Genomic DNA, 14,007 nt, shown 5'->3' on the forward strand with positions numbered 1-14,007 from the left:
TATATATATATATATATATATATATATATATATACACACACACACATGTATTTTAGCTTGGCTCTCTAGGGGTCACCCCGGTCAGCATAAATCACTTATGGTCAAAGTGACCATAAACCACTTATGGGTCAAAGTTCGTGCTCAAGTTCCAGATTTTTCTCTTTACTGGTAGATATGTGTGTGGCCTGCAGACTGGCTACTGCACTTCAGTGAGTTTATGTTTTTGTCCATGTTCAGTTAGGGAATATGCTTCCCCATTTGCTGTATGTGCCTTTAGGATAATTTACAGATTTGAAATGATTGGGTTCTTAGAATAAATCTTTCGGGCTGGGCACGGTGGCTCACACCTGTGATCCCAGCACTTTGGGAGGCCGAGGCGGGTGGATCACAAGGTCAGGAGTTCGAGACCAGCGGGACCAGTATGGTGAAACCCTGTCTCTACTAAAAATACAAAAAATTAGCTGGGCATGGTGGTGCGCACCTGTAGTCCCAGCTACTCGGGAGGCTGAGGCAGGAGGATTGCTTAAACCTGGCAGGTAGAGTTTGCAGTGAGCAGAGATCACACCACTGCATTTCAGCCTGGGCAACAGAGTGAGACTCCATCTCAAAAGTAAATAAATAAATAAATTTTTCTAGTTAAATGGTTGTTTTGTTGGGGAATGGGTCTGCTGAGCTCCTTACACCACCATTCTGGGAATTGGTATTAAAATTATTTTAAATATCTTGTTCCTATGGTTCCCTCCCCTTTGTCATGTATTTGTTATATTTGTCTTTCTCCTTTTTTCTCCCTGAAACAAGGTAACTAGTGGCTTTTTTTTTTTTTTTTTTTTTTTCCCGAGACAGATTCTTGCTCTGTTGCCCAGGCTGGAGTGCCGTGTCCCAAACATGGCTCACTGCAACCTCTGCCTCTCAGGCTCAAGTGATCCAGCATGCCCAGCTAGGTTTTTTGGTGTGTGTGTGTATGTGTGTGTGTGTGTGTTTTGTTTCATAGAGACAGGGTCTCTCTATGTTACCTAGGCTGGTCTTGAACTTCTGGGTTCAAGCAACTCTCCCACCTTGGCATCTCAAAGTGCTGGGATTGCAGGTGTGAGCCACTGTGCCAGGCTGTGTTTGTCTTTGTTAATAATGTCTCATTTTCACCGGGCATGGTGGCTCTCACGCCTGTAAAGCCAGTACTTTGGGAGGCCGAGGCAGATGGATCACGAGGTCAAGACATCCAGACCATCCTGACCTACATGGTGAAACCCCATCTCTACTAAAAATACAAAAAAAGTAGCTGGGTGTGGTGGCGCCCACATGTAGTCCCAGCTACTCAGGAGGCTGAGGCAGGAGGATTGCTTGAATCCTGGAGGCGGATGTTGCAGTAAGCTGAGATTACACCACTGCACTCCAGCCTGGCGACAGACAGACTCTGTCTCAAAAAATAATAATGACAATGGTGTCTCATTTTATTACACTGTGCTCAGAGAATATTTGTATATTTCTACTTTTTTTAATGTACTGATGATTTCTTTGTGACCTAAGATATGATCATTTTTTGTAAATATTTTGTTTCTTTGGAAACATGGTGGTTTTTTTCCAGAGCAATTTTTCTTAGTTGATGTGTGTTGAATTTTGTTTTCAGATTTTTTAAAATATCAGCTCTGTACGGATCTATTCATCTTCTTTCTATTCGTTTTTGTGGTATTGGATGGTTTACAAGATTCCTAGCTCAATAGCACACTGTAAGGTCAATATAGCAAAGTTCAGATGCTTTAGAAGCTTTTTATTTGTTTGTTTTGGTGTGGGGGTGGGTAGGGTTTTGTGTTCTCCCATTACTTGGTTCTCTTTTGTCTTGTAGCACCCTCAATTTCTCCCTTCTGCATTTTCCCACTTCACTTAATGCCCACGGATGCTTCTACCCCGTTTTAGCACCTCCCCCCCCCACCTTTTTTTAAACCTCTCCCGCGGAATCAATGGACTTTAACAACCTCCCCTTTCTATCGCACACACTTGTGAGCCCTTTCCCTGAGGTCTGAGCTCTGACTTCCCAGGACGTCTTCTTGGTATTTTCAGATTTTAGAATGTCGCAGTCTTTCTGATGGTGGCTCTCGATCAACCCCAGCCGGGCCACTCCTGTCTCCCCTCCTTCCCCAGCTTTTCTTGGCACAAAGCCTCGTGCCTGGGAGAGGCGGCAGCGCACGATGGCGTGCGGGGATTTTGTCGCTTTCTTTTTATTTACAGTTACTTTGAAGTTTGGACCTTCTCTGCTTTCAAGTTATGCTGACACTGTGGTTTTGGCAGCGTTTTAGTTTTTCTTTCTTGTTGCCTGGAGCTGTGTGGGGAGCAAAAGTTGGCGGATGGGACCCAGGCAACCCCTTGGGCCTCAGGACCGGGAAGTACCCCGGACTCACTTGTGACTTTTTAAGACGGAGTTCAGTTCGTCAGCGTTTCAGCTTTTCTTATTTTCTAACGCGCATTTGAGGTCATAAATTCCTCTCTAAGAATTACTAGTTGTGTCCTCCAACTTTGACAGACAATATTTTCTATCTTTCTTTTTCTTCTTCTTCTTTTTTTTTTTTTTTTTTTTTTTTTTGAGACAGAGTTATGCTCTGTTACCCAGGCTGCAGCAATGGCGCGACGTCGGCTCACCGCAACCTCCCCCTTCCGGGTTCACGCCATTCTCCTACCTCAGCCGCCTGAGTAGTTGGGACTACAGGCACACACCAACCACCACACCCGGCTTTTTGTATTTTTAGTAGAAATGGGGTTTCACTATGTCGGCCAGACTAGTCGCGAACTCCTGACCTTGTGATCCGCCTGCCTCGACTTCCCAAAGTACTGGGATTACGAACGTGAGCCACCTCGCCCGGCTGCATTTGATTAATTTTTAGGAAGATGTTCTGTGCGTGCTTTTCTGCCTTTGTTGGGTGCAGTGCTACCTTATTTGTCCACTAGGTCAAATTTGTTCATCATATTCTTCCTATCTTTTATTGCTTTGCTAACTGTTTTGCCTTGCACGTGCCATCAGATCTGCAGTTACGTTTGTGATTTGTTTTTCTGTGTGGTTCTGTTGATTTTACACACACACACACACACACACACACACACACGGTTTGTTGCTTATTGACTTTATTTTTAGGAGTAAACAAATTACTATATATGTATTTTTTTTCTTTACCTGGATCTGGTTAGGTAATTATATACATTTTTTTTTCTTCCTTCCCTCCCACCCTTCTTTCTTTCTTCTCCTTCCTTTTTCCTTTTATTTTTCTTTTCCTTCCTGTTTCTTTTCCTTTATTTTCCCTCCCCTTCTTCCCCTTCTCTTCTTTCCCACAGGGTCTCCCTATGTTGCCCAGGCCAGCACTACGGGTGCACACCACCACATCTAGCTATATATTTTTAAAATCACTACGTAAACTCTCTTTCTTTCTAGTTATGCTTTTTGCCCAGAGGTTTTTTTTTTTTTTTTTTGAGACAGGGTCTCACTCTGTCACCCAGCAGGCTGGAATGCAGTGGTGCAATCTCGGCTCACCGCCACCTCTGCCTTTCAGACTCAAGCGATTCTCCTGCCACAGCCTCCTGAGTAGCTGGGATTACAGGCATTCGCCACTACCACCCACCTAATTTTTGTATTTTTAGTAGAAATGGGATTTCACCATGTTGGCCAGGCTGGTCTTGAACTCCTAATCTCAAATGATCTACCTGCCTCGGCCTCCCAAAGTGCTGGGATTATGGGCGTAAGCCACTGCGCCTGGCCTAAAGTTGTTTTTTTTTGTTTGTTTGTTTGTTTTTTGAGACAGAGTCTCACTCTGTCGCCCAGGCTGGAGTGCAGTGGCGTGATCTCCACTCACTGCAAGCTCCGCCTCCCGGGTTCACACCATTCTCCTGCCTCAGCCTTCCGAGTAGCTGGGACTACAGGCGTCCACCACCACGCCCGGCTAATTTTTTTTGTATTTTAGTAGAGACGGGGTTTCACCGTGTTAGCCAGGATGGTCTCGATCTCCTGACCTCATGATCCGCCTGTCTCGGCCTCCGAAAGTTCTGGGATTACAGGCGTGAGCCACTGCACCCGGCCCTAAAGTTGTTTTAATATACTAGTGTAGTTATCCCAGCTTTCTTTTAGTAATTGCATATTATTTTTTCTATCTTTATATTTTCAAAATTTTAATTAATTAATTAATTTATGTTTTAGAGACAGGGTCTTGCTGTGTCACTCAGGCTAGGTAGAGTGGCAAGATAATAGCTCACTGCAACCTTGAACTCCTGGGCTCAAGTGATCCTCCCACCTCAGCCTCTTGAGTAGTTAGGACTGCAGCCACGTGCCACCACGCCAGGCTAGTTTATTTTTTGTAGAGATGGGGCCTTGATGTATTGCCCAGGTTAGTCTCCAACTTCTGAACTCAAATGATCCTCCTGTCTTGGCCTCCAAAAAGTGCTGAGATTATAGGCGTGAGCCAATGGACCTGGCCATATATATATATTTTTGAGCTGGCAGTATGTTATTCTGTTTTATGTGTATCCTTTTATATCCTTTTATGTGTATCCTTTATAGCATGCAATGTTAATGTGTGGTTTTATAAATTAAATATACATTTACATGAATATAAATTTTATACATAGTATATTAGTTAGCATAGAATAAATTTTGCTGTGATAATTGTAACAGGCAGAATAATGGACTCCCAAAGATGGCTACATTCCACTTCCCAGACCTGAGAATATGTTATCTCACATGGCAAAAAAGACTTTGCAGATGTGATTAAGTTAAGGATCTTTTTTGAGACCAAGTCTTGCTCTGTCGCCCAGGCTGGAGTGCAATGGCACGATCTCAGCTCACTGCAACCTCAACCCCCTAGGCTCAAGCAATTCTCCTGTCTCAGCCTCCCGAGTAGCTAGGATTACAGGCATGCACCACCTTGCCCTGCTAATTTTTGTATTTTTAGTAGAGGAGGGATTTTGCCATGTTGACCAGGCTGGTCTTGAACTCCTGACCTCAGGTGATCTGCCTGCCTCTGCCTCCCACAGTGCTGGGATTACAGGGGTGAGCCATCTCTCCCAGCCAAGTTAAGGATCTTGAGATGGGGAGATTATCTGGGCAGATTGAAGAGCCCAATGAATCACAGGATTCTTAAAGGTGAAAGAGAGAGGCTGGGCGCAGTGGCTCATACTTGTAATCCCAGCACTCTGGGAGGCCAAGGCGGGTGGATCACGAGGTCAGGAGTTCAAGACCAGCCTGGCCAATATGGTGAAACCCCGTCTCTACTAAAAATACAAAAATTAGCTAGGCATGGTGGCACTTGCCTGTAGTCCCAGCTGCTTGGGAGGCTGAGTCGAGAGAATCGCTTGAACCCGGGAGGCAGAGGTTGCAGTGAGCTGAGATGGCACTCCAGCCTGGCTGACAGAGCAAGATTTTGTCTCCAAAAAAAAAAAAAAGTGAAAGAGAGGCAGAAGAGGGGTCAGAGTCAGAAAGATTTGAAGACACCAAGTTATTGTCTTTGAAGAGGGAGAAAGGAAGTCACACTGGGGAGTTGGAAAAGGCAAGGAAATGGGTCCTAGAACTCCCAGAGCGAGGAATCCTGCTGCCACCTGGATTTGGGCCTAGTAATACCCATTTTGGACTTCTGACCTCTAGAACAGTAAAGTAATAAATAGGTGTTGTTTTAGTCCACTAACTTTATGATCATTTGGTAGAGCAACAAATAGAGATCCAGTACAATAATAACCCCTCAGTCTCAGTGGTTTTCTTTCTTTTTTTTTTTTTGAGACGGGGTCTCGCTCTGTCGCCGGGGCTGGACTGCAGTGGCGGGATCTCGGCTCACTGCAAGCTCCACCTCCCGGGTTCATGCCCTTCTCCTGCCTCAGCCTCCCAAGTAGCTGGGACTACAGGCGCCCGCCACCTCGCCCGGCTATTTTTTTGTATTTTTTAGTAGAGACGGGGTTTCACCGGGTTAGCCAGGATGGTCTCGATCTCCTAACCTGGTGATCCGCCCGTCTCGGCCTCCCAAAGTGCTGGGATTACAGGCTTGAGCCACCGCGCCCGGCCCTCAGTGGTTTTCAAATACAAAAGTTTGTTTCTTGCCCATATTACATGCCCTTCACAGTTTGGCTTTGGCTCTGTCTCATGTCTTCTGTGTCCCAGAACCCTGGCAAGGGAGGCTGCCCCTACCAGGGGGACAGCAGGCTCAGGGCAGATGGAAAAGCACAATGGCAGAACCACATTGGGGCTTTGAAAGCATCAAAGAGGTGCTTTGATGCTCTGCTTCATGTCTTCTATATCCCAGAGCCCTCTCTTGTCAGGGTTCTGGGATACAGAAGACATGGAGCAGAGTGAAAGGCAAACTGTGGGCTGAGCGCTGTGGCTCATGTCTGTAATCCCACCACTTTCTGAGGCCGAGGCGGGCAGATCACTTGAGGTCAGGAGTTTGAGATCAACCTGGCCAACATGGTGAAACCCTGTCTCTACTAAAAATATAAAAATCAGCCAGGTGTGGTGGTGCTCACCTGTAATTCCAGCTACTCAGGAGGCTGAGGTGGGAAGATCACTTGAACCCGGGAGGCGGAGGTTGCAATGAGCTGAGATCATGGTACTGTGCTCCAGCCTGGGTGTCAGAGCAAGACTCTGTCTCAAAAACAAAACAAAACAAAACAAAAAAATAGCCAGGCGTAGTGGCACATGCCTGTAGTCCCAGCTACTCAGGAGGCTGAGGCAGGAGAGTTGCTTGAACCCTGGAGGCGGAAGTTGCAAAGAGCCAGGATTGTGCCGCTGCACTCTGGCCTGGAACAGAGCGAGACTCCGTCTCAAAAAAAAAAAAAAAATTAAAACAGATATTCTTCCTAGTGTGGGAGATCAGTGTCAGATCTCCAAGGGTGGCACTGAAGGAAATGAGCCTGGACACCCTCCCAAGGTTAAAGTGAGTAGCCCACTCCCAGGCTTCTTTTTGGTACCCCCTTCCTGATCTCTAACCTTAATTATTGGGGGGAGAAGAGAATAGTTGAAAACACAGCTGGTCTAGGAGATTCATTCCGTTTCATGGAACACCTTCTCTGTGCAGGCTGTGTCCAGGAACAGCCATAGACCACATAGCCAGGCTACCCAGCGTGTGGGCCCAGCAGCCAGGCTGGAACTCTATCTCCACTTAGCAGCTGAGTGGCTGGCAGGAAGTTACTCAGCCTCTCGGTGAGCAACCCAAACTCTGTGTGTTAGTTGTTTGTTCATTGATAAAATTAGGCTTCTCATCATTCTCATCAACTTCATGGGCTTGCTGTGAGGAACACGTGAGCTGATGCCATCATAGCCTCCTCAGTAGGCAGCAGTAGGTGTTTAGGGAGCTGGCTATGGACGCTGCCCCGTTCACTGCTTCCTTTCCAGGGGAGGCCGACTTCAAATGCGTGCACACACACAAACAGGGTGGCCTGATGCAGACCAGCTGGTCTAGAAAGGCCTTCACGGCCTCAGGGAGCCTGGGAGGCGGCCTGGGGGAGACCATGAAACGCAGACCAGAGACCCAGAGATCCAGAGGCAACAAGAAACTCAGAGGCTCAGAGGCCCACTGAGACCCAGACCTCAGGGTGGCCAATAGATTCAGAGACACTCAGAGAGAGCCAGAGACCCTGCCCCAGCAAGGCACAGTGAATCAAAACTCGCCCACCGGGCCCTCGCAGTCCAGGCCTCATTTCCCGGCTCAGCACCTTGGCGCTGCATTTGTCAAGAGGGGAACAGGGATCGCAGCTCCCTGCCCGTCCTATGGGGTCCTGCCCGTCCTATGGGGTCTCAGGCCCTGGGGTCCAGCTGGCCTGCCTTCACGTCTCTTATAGTTGATGAAGCTTTGGAGAGGCTTTCACCCTGGGGAGCCACAGCTGGGTGCTGACTGGGCTCACAGGCAGAGGGGCAGGCGGTGAAGGCCAAGCCCCGCCCCCCAGGAAGGCCCTGATTGGTGGACGGGCTGCTTTGGGCAGGCCCCCCCCCCCACTCAGGCTATATAAGCGCACTCGCCGGCAGCTCGGGCGTTATGCTCTGGGCAATTCCTGAGCTCCGGTAAGGCTCCCTGGAGGAGGAGGCTGGGCTACTTGTGCGCGCCGAGATGGAGATTGGCCCTGGGGTGGTCGACCGCACGTCCTCCTCAGCCCCGTGGTTGGCGTCACTCTCTCGGGAATGAGGGTGGGTTTAGGACAGGAGCTTGAAATCTTTGAAGTGGCCCCATCAACTTGCTCTAAATCCAGGTATTTCTCTAATTTCGTTCCTCCCTGAGGGCCTCAGTTTCCCCTCGGTGTAAGAGATCAGTGGCCCTTTCAACTCTGCTTTGGTGAGGGGTCGGGGGTGGTTGTGAGTTGGGGCCTGGAGGAGCAGTTAAACTCTGGGTTTTTTTCTTTTTTTGCCAGGCGCAGGGGCTCACGCCTGCAATCCCAGCACTTTGGGAGGTCAGGAGTGTGAGACCAGCCTGGCCAACACGGTGAAACCCCGTCTCTACCAAAAAACACAAAAAATTAGCCGGGTGTGGTGGCGCATGCCTGTAATCCCAGCTACTCGGGAGGCTGAGGCTGGAGAATCACTTGAACCCGGGAGGCGGAGGTTGCAGTGAGCCGAGATCGTGCCACTGCACTCCAGCCTTGGCGACAGAGAGAGACTCTGTCTCAAAACACACAAACAAACAAATGAAACCCGAAAAACCTCTTGGGGTTTTGGAGACCAAAGACTTCACTTTTAACTGGCTGTGAGGCCTCAGCTTCCAGTTTCCTTGTTTAAAAATGGGTCCGAGTTAAACTTACCTCCTTACCAGGATGGAATAAGATAAGGCCCTTAAGCACAGCTCCAGGCACTTAGGAAGCCCTCAGCGGTGCTTGTTGCTGCTATTACTCTGGCCTGTCCTGGGGTGCCAGGAGGAGGGCGGGGGTGCCTCAGCCCATAGCAACTCTTTGCTTCTTTTCTGACCTCCCCACTCCTATTGCATCCCAACTGCCGTCTGTTCTGAGCCCCCAAGTCTCTGCACCCACCCCTCCACCCTCTTGATTTGTGGGCATCATGGGGGTACATGCTAAGTCCTGAGCCTCCTTTCTCTACAGGTCAACCTGCCCCATCTCCATCTCCTATGAGATGAGTGACTCCCAAGACCCCACCACTTCCCCTGTAGTTACCACCCAGGTAGACCTGGGGGGCTGCAGCTGGCAAGGTGGGGGCAATGGGTTCCTCCGTTTTCACCAGCACCAGGAGGTCCAGGCCTTCCTCAGCCTTCTGGGTGAGTTTGGAGGGCTGGCACAGGAGGGACTGTGAGGCCAAGTGTGAAAGCAGACGTGAAGTGTGAGGTCTCACCTGCCTGTACAGACATCTGAGGCCTCTGACCCTCACCCTCTCAAGGTAACCCAGCTTAGGCAGGTAGGAGGGGAGTCCTCTCAGAAATTGGGTTCAGGGCCAGGCGCTGTGACTCATACCTATAATCCCAACACTTTGGGAGGCTGAGATGGGAGGATTACTTGAGGCCAGGAGTTCAAAACCAGCCTGGTCAACATAGTGAGACCTCATCTCTATTTACATTAAGAAAGAGAGAGAGAGAAAGAAGAGAGAGAGAGAAAGAGAGAGGGTTCAGTGGCGGCTTGGGCTGTGGAGCTTCTGATGCCACTCTTCTCCAGGGAGGCGGTGGTAACCTGCGTCCTCTCTTCTCTACCCTCAGAGGACAGTTTTGTCCAGGAATTCCTCTCCAAAGACCCCTGCTTCCAGATTTCAGATAAGGTGAGGAAGCACAGGCTGGGGGTCTCTTGAGGTTCAGGTTGAGTTGGTGGGAATTGGGTGCCCTGGCCTGGTAGGGAGAGCCACTCCCCTTCCACCCTTACCAGTTCATCTTTGCATACCCCTTCCCACCATTTTACTGACTTTCTTTCCCTGCAGCAAAACCTCCTTGGTGCAAATGAACCTGGGTGCAAGCCCCTCCTCCTCAGAGGATAACTAACCCCCCACCCTGATCTGTCTCTGCAGTATCTCCTGGCCATGGTGCTGGTCTACTTCCAGCGCGCCCACCTGAAGCTCAGCGAGTACACCCACAGCAGCCTGTTCTTGGCCCTGTGAGTGGCGGGGGCAGGCAGTGGAGGCATTTGCTGGAGGTGTCGGATGGGACAGGGCAGATGTGTGGCCTCTGCTCCCTGACCCTGTGCCTCTGTGGCTAGGTACCTTGCAAACGACATGGAGGAGGACCTGGAGGGGCCCAAATGTGAGATTTTTCCGTGGGCCCTGGGAAAAGATTGGTGTTTACAAGTGGGGAAATTCCTGCACCAGAGGGATAAGCTTTGGGCACGGATGGATTTCCGGGCTGTTGTGAGCCGCCAGTGCTGTGAGGAGGTGAGGTTGTGGAGACAGCCTGGGGTGTGGGGAAGGCTGGGGTTCCCACCCCATTTACTGTCCACTCTGCTCCTCCCAGGTCATGGCAAAGGAGCCATTCCACTGGGCTTGGACTCGGGACCGGCGCCCCCACCATGGTGGGGTTCAGAGGGTCTGTCCACAGGTCCCTGTTCGCCTTCCCCGGGGTCCTGGCCTCTCGCCGCCCCACTGTTCCCGCTGTGGCTTGCCCCAGCACTGCAGCCGCCACCAGCTTAAGCCTGTGTCATCCAAGTGCCCTTCTCTGACCTCGGAGTGTCATCGCCCTCCTTCCCAAAATTCTCTCTCAAGGGTCAAAAACGCCTGGGGTGGGGACTTTCTCATCGTCTTGCCCCCCGAGATGCAACTGGAACCAGGCACCTACTCCCTCCGCAGTGAGTGCAGGATGGGATAGCAGCTGCAGGGCTGGTGTGGGAGCTTGGGAGGCAGAGTGAGGACCAACAGTATGAGAGGGAGTGCTGTGAGCCTGGAATCGACATGCTGCCCTTCCTGTGTGAGCTTGGCAGGTTTCCTCTCTGAGCCTCACTCTTTCCTCTCCGCAGTCTTCCCAAAGCCTCCGGCACGCCCTGGGCACTGAAGCTCTGCAGGGTGAAGAACAGCACGCCTGTTGGCCCACTGACTGACACACCATTGGCTGTGCTCCCACCCCTGCCCCTTCCTCCCAGCCTGCAGCTTGTGCCCACTCTAGTCCTGGTCCCCTCTAATAAATTCATGTCCACAGGACACCAACTGTGCTTAGGTCCTGGCCTGGTTCCTTGACCCAGGGTTGGGGTAGGGAGGAGGTGTCTACCAGGGTTACACCATGTGAGCACAGGCTTTGTAATAGCTTGGCCCCTTCCCATTGGTGGCCAGTTATTCTGAGCCTCAGTTTCCTCTCTGTGCTATCCATGCCTATGGATGATGAGATCTACACAGTCTAGATGGGATTAAATGAGATGAGGTATCTGCAGCCCTTAGAAGAGGGCCAGGGAGCCGAGCCCGGTGGCTCACACCTGTAATCCCAGCACTTTGGGAGGCTGAGCCGGGTGGATCACTTGAGGTCAGGAGTTCAAAACCAGCTTGGCCAACATGGTGAAATCCCTTCTCTACTAAAAATACAGAAATTAGCCAGCCATGGTGGTGGGTGCCTGTAGTCCCAGCTACTCGGGACACCAAGGTGGAAGAATTGCTTGAACTGGGGAGGCGGAGGTTACAGCAAGTTGAGATCACGCCACTGAGCTCCAGTATGGTGACAGAGTGAGGCTCTGTCTCAAAAAAAAAAAGAAAAAAAAAGGGGGGGTGGGGGCCAGAAACATATTGGGAAACAAAATTTGAATGGAAAACTGCTCTTTATTTAGTCTAGAAATGCCTTCAGGGCCAGGTTTACTTAGGAATAAGACTTGATCACTTCCTTGAGCTGCAATCAAATATAATATTGTAATTATAATAACCCCCTCTACCCCAAGAGACATGAGGACTCAAAAGGGTTAATTTCTTTCTTTCTTTTTTTGTTTTTTTTGAGACTGAGTCTCGCTCTGTCGCCCAGGCTAGAGTGCAGTGGTGGGATCTCGGCTCGCTGTAACCTCTGCCTCCCGGGTTCAAGTGATTCTCTTGCCTCAGCCTCCTGAGTAGCTGGGATTATAGGTGACCACCACTGCACCTGGCTAATTTTTTTGTATTTTTAGTAGAGATGGGGTTTCACCATGTTGGCCAGGCTGGTCTCGAACTCCTGACCTCATGATTCACCCACCTCGGCCTCCCAAAGTGCTGGGATTACATGAGCCACCATGCACAGCCCAAAAAGGGTTAATTTCTTAATGGCGGAGATAGGAAGGCTTCCCAGAGGAGATGGCAATCGGACTGCACCTGGATATTCATGGAAGGACAGTCTAGAGTAGTGATTATGGCTTGGTCTTTGGAGCCAGCTTTTTAAATTCAAATTCCAGGTCTCTGTGTTAGCTTGGCATGTTATTTAATTTCCCTGTGCCTTCATTGACTCATCTGTAAAATGGGTTATTCTGAGATGTGAATAGGTTAATCCCATGGAATTGTTTAGAACAATGTCTGGCATGAACAAGTGTGAACCCTGGGTGTTCCAGTGGAGGAAACTGCCTAGAGAAAGGCTGGTGAGGAGGGTGTTTAGGGGGTGAAGATGGAGAAGGGTAGCAGAGGATAGACAGAGTTAAGAAAGCCTGGAGACTGAGGACATTAGAAGCCAAGACAAGGACTAAAAAGTATTTTTAATATGTTTTTCCAATAGATAATATATTCACATGAACATTTTAAACCAAGAGCCACCCTCCTATCCCTGACTTCAGCTGCCTGGTTCTCTGCCCTGAAATCAACGAAAGCAATAGTTTCTCCTGTCCTTCCAGAGAAAGAGTCTAAACTTATAGAAGCCCATGTGATATAATAAAAATTTTAAAAAATATATAGATGGCGGGGCGTGGTGGCTTACACCTGTAATCCCAGAACTTTGGGAGGCCAAGGTGGGAGGATCACTGGAGCCCAGGAGTTCGAGACCAGCCTGGGCAACATAGTGAGACCTCATCTCTGCCAAAAAATTTAAAAATTAGCTGGGTGTGGTGGTGCATGCCTGTAGTCTCAGCTACTTGGGAGGCTGGGGTGGGAGAATCACTTGACTCCAGGAGTTGGAGGCTGCAGTGAGCTATGATCGCACCAGGGCACTCCAGCATGGGCGACGGAGCGAGAGCCAGTCTCAAAATACATATGTATGTATATTTGGTTCCTGACAGAGCTCCTGAAACCCTTGTAATTTTCTTTTTTTCTCGCTCTGTCACCCAGGCTGGAGTGCAGCGGAGGGATCTCGGCTCACTGCAAGCTCCGCCTGCCGGGTTCACGCCATTCTCCTGCCTCAGCTCAGCCTGTAGCTGGGACTACAGGCGCCCACCACCACGCCCACCTCATTTTTTGTATTTTTAATAGAGACGGGCTTCCACCGTGTTAGCCAGGATGGTCTCGATCTCCTGACCTCGTGATCCGCCCGCCTCGGCCTCCCAAAGTGCTGGGATTACAGGCGTGAGCCACTGCGCCCGCCCTTAACCCTTGTAATTTTCTAAGTGATAGAAGTGTCTTTTCTTGATAGCAACCCTCCCACCTCTATTAATCCTAATAAGACCACACCTGAGTTTACGCTAATGAGGTGACAAGACTGGGGGCTGGGGGACTGAAGATTGGGTTATAAAAACCTGTGGATGTGCTGGGAGGGTAGAGAGGGCCCTGGAAGCTCTGTGCACCATACCCCCAGTGTCTTGCCCTACGCATCTCTTCCATCTGGCTGTTCTGGAATTGTTTCCTTTATAATAAACAGGCAATATCCTAGGAAGTGAGGCACTTTCCTGAGTTCTGGGAGTTGTCTACTGCATTATCAAACCTGTGGAGGCACTGCGGGAACCTCTGAATTTGTAGTTCGCCAGAGAGAAGCATCAGTTCCCTGGGCACCCCCTTTGTGGCTGGTATCTGAAGTGGGGGCAGCCTTCGGGTACTGAAACCTTAACCTGTGGGGTCTGTGCTAACTGCAGAAGTAAATGTCAGAATGGAATTGAATTGTTCAACACCCCATTGGTATTGGAAAATTGGTGCGGAAAAATGTATTTTGTGAAAAAAAGACAACACACCAGATATGTATATATTTCCCACACCGTTTTTTTTTTTTTTTTTTT

At 49.6% G+C, this 14,007-nt stretch overlaps 1 protein-coding gene across 4 annotated transcripts in view; it reads left to right on the top strand.

Annotated features, from left to right (window-relative positions):
- Window positions 1–11,074, top strand: part of SPDYC (speedy/RINGO cell cycle regulator family member C) — a 32,497-nt gene extending 21,423 nt beyond the window's left edge. Inside the window, exons 2-8 of one of the 4 annotated variants that reach the window (XM_017893635.1) lie at window positions 7,035–7,159; window positions 9,043–9,215; window positions 9,648–9,706; window positions 9,950–10,035; window positions 10,138–10,309; window positions 10,389–10,719; window positions 10,888–11,074. In XM_017893635.1, the coding sequence (XP_017749124.1) occupies window positions 7,035–7,159; window positions 9,043–9,215; window positions 9,648–9,706; window positions 9,950–10,035; window positions 10,138–10,309; window positions 10,389–10,719; window positions 10,888–10,922 (981 nt within the window). In that variant the 3' untranslated portion in view covers window positions 10,923–11,074. Of the gene's footprint in view, window positions 1–7,034; window positions 7,160–7,871; window positions 8,203–9,042; window positions 9,216–9,647; window positions 9,707–9,949; window positions 10,036–10,137; window positions 10,310–10,388; window positions 10,720–10,887 lie in introns of those variants that run through there. The other 3 variants (XM_017893644.1, XM_017893652.1, XM_017893661.1) reach the window with 3 other exon arrangements.
- Window positions 11,075–14,007: the final 2,933 nt, after the last annotated feature.

The sequence above is a fragment of the Rhinopithecus bieti genome, unplaced genomic scaffold (genome assembly GCF_001698545.2).
Source record: "Rhinopithecus bieti isolate Rb0 unplaced genomic scaffold, ASM169854v2 scaffold_1017, whole genome shotgun sequence".
In the NCBI taxonomy this organism is placed as follows: Eukaryota; Metazoa; Chordata; class Mammalia; order Primates; family Cercopithecidae; genus Rhinopithecus; species Rhinopithecus bieti.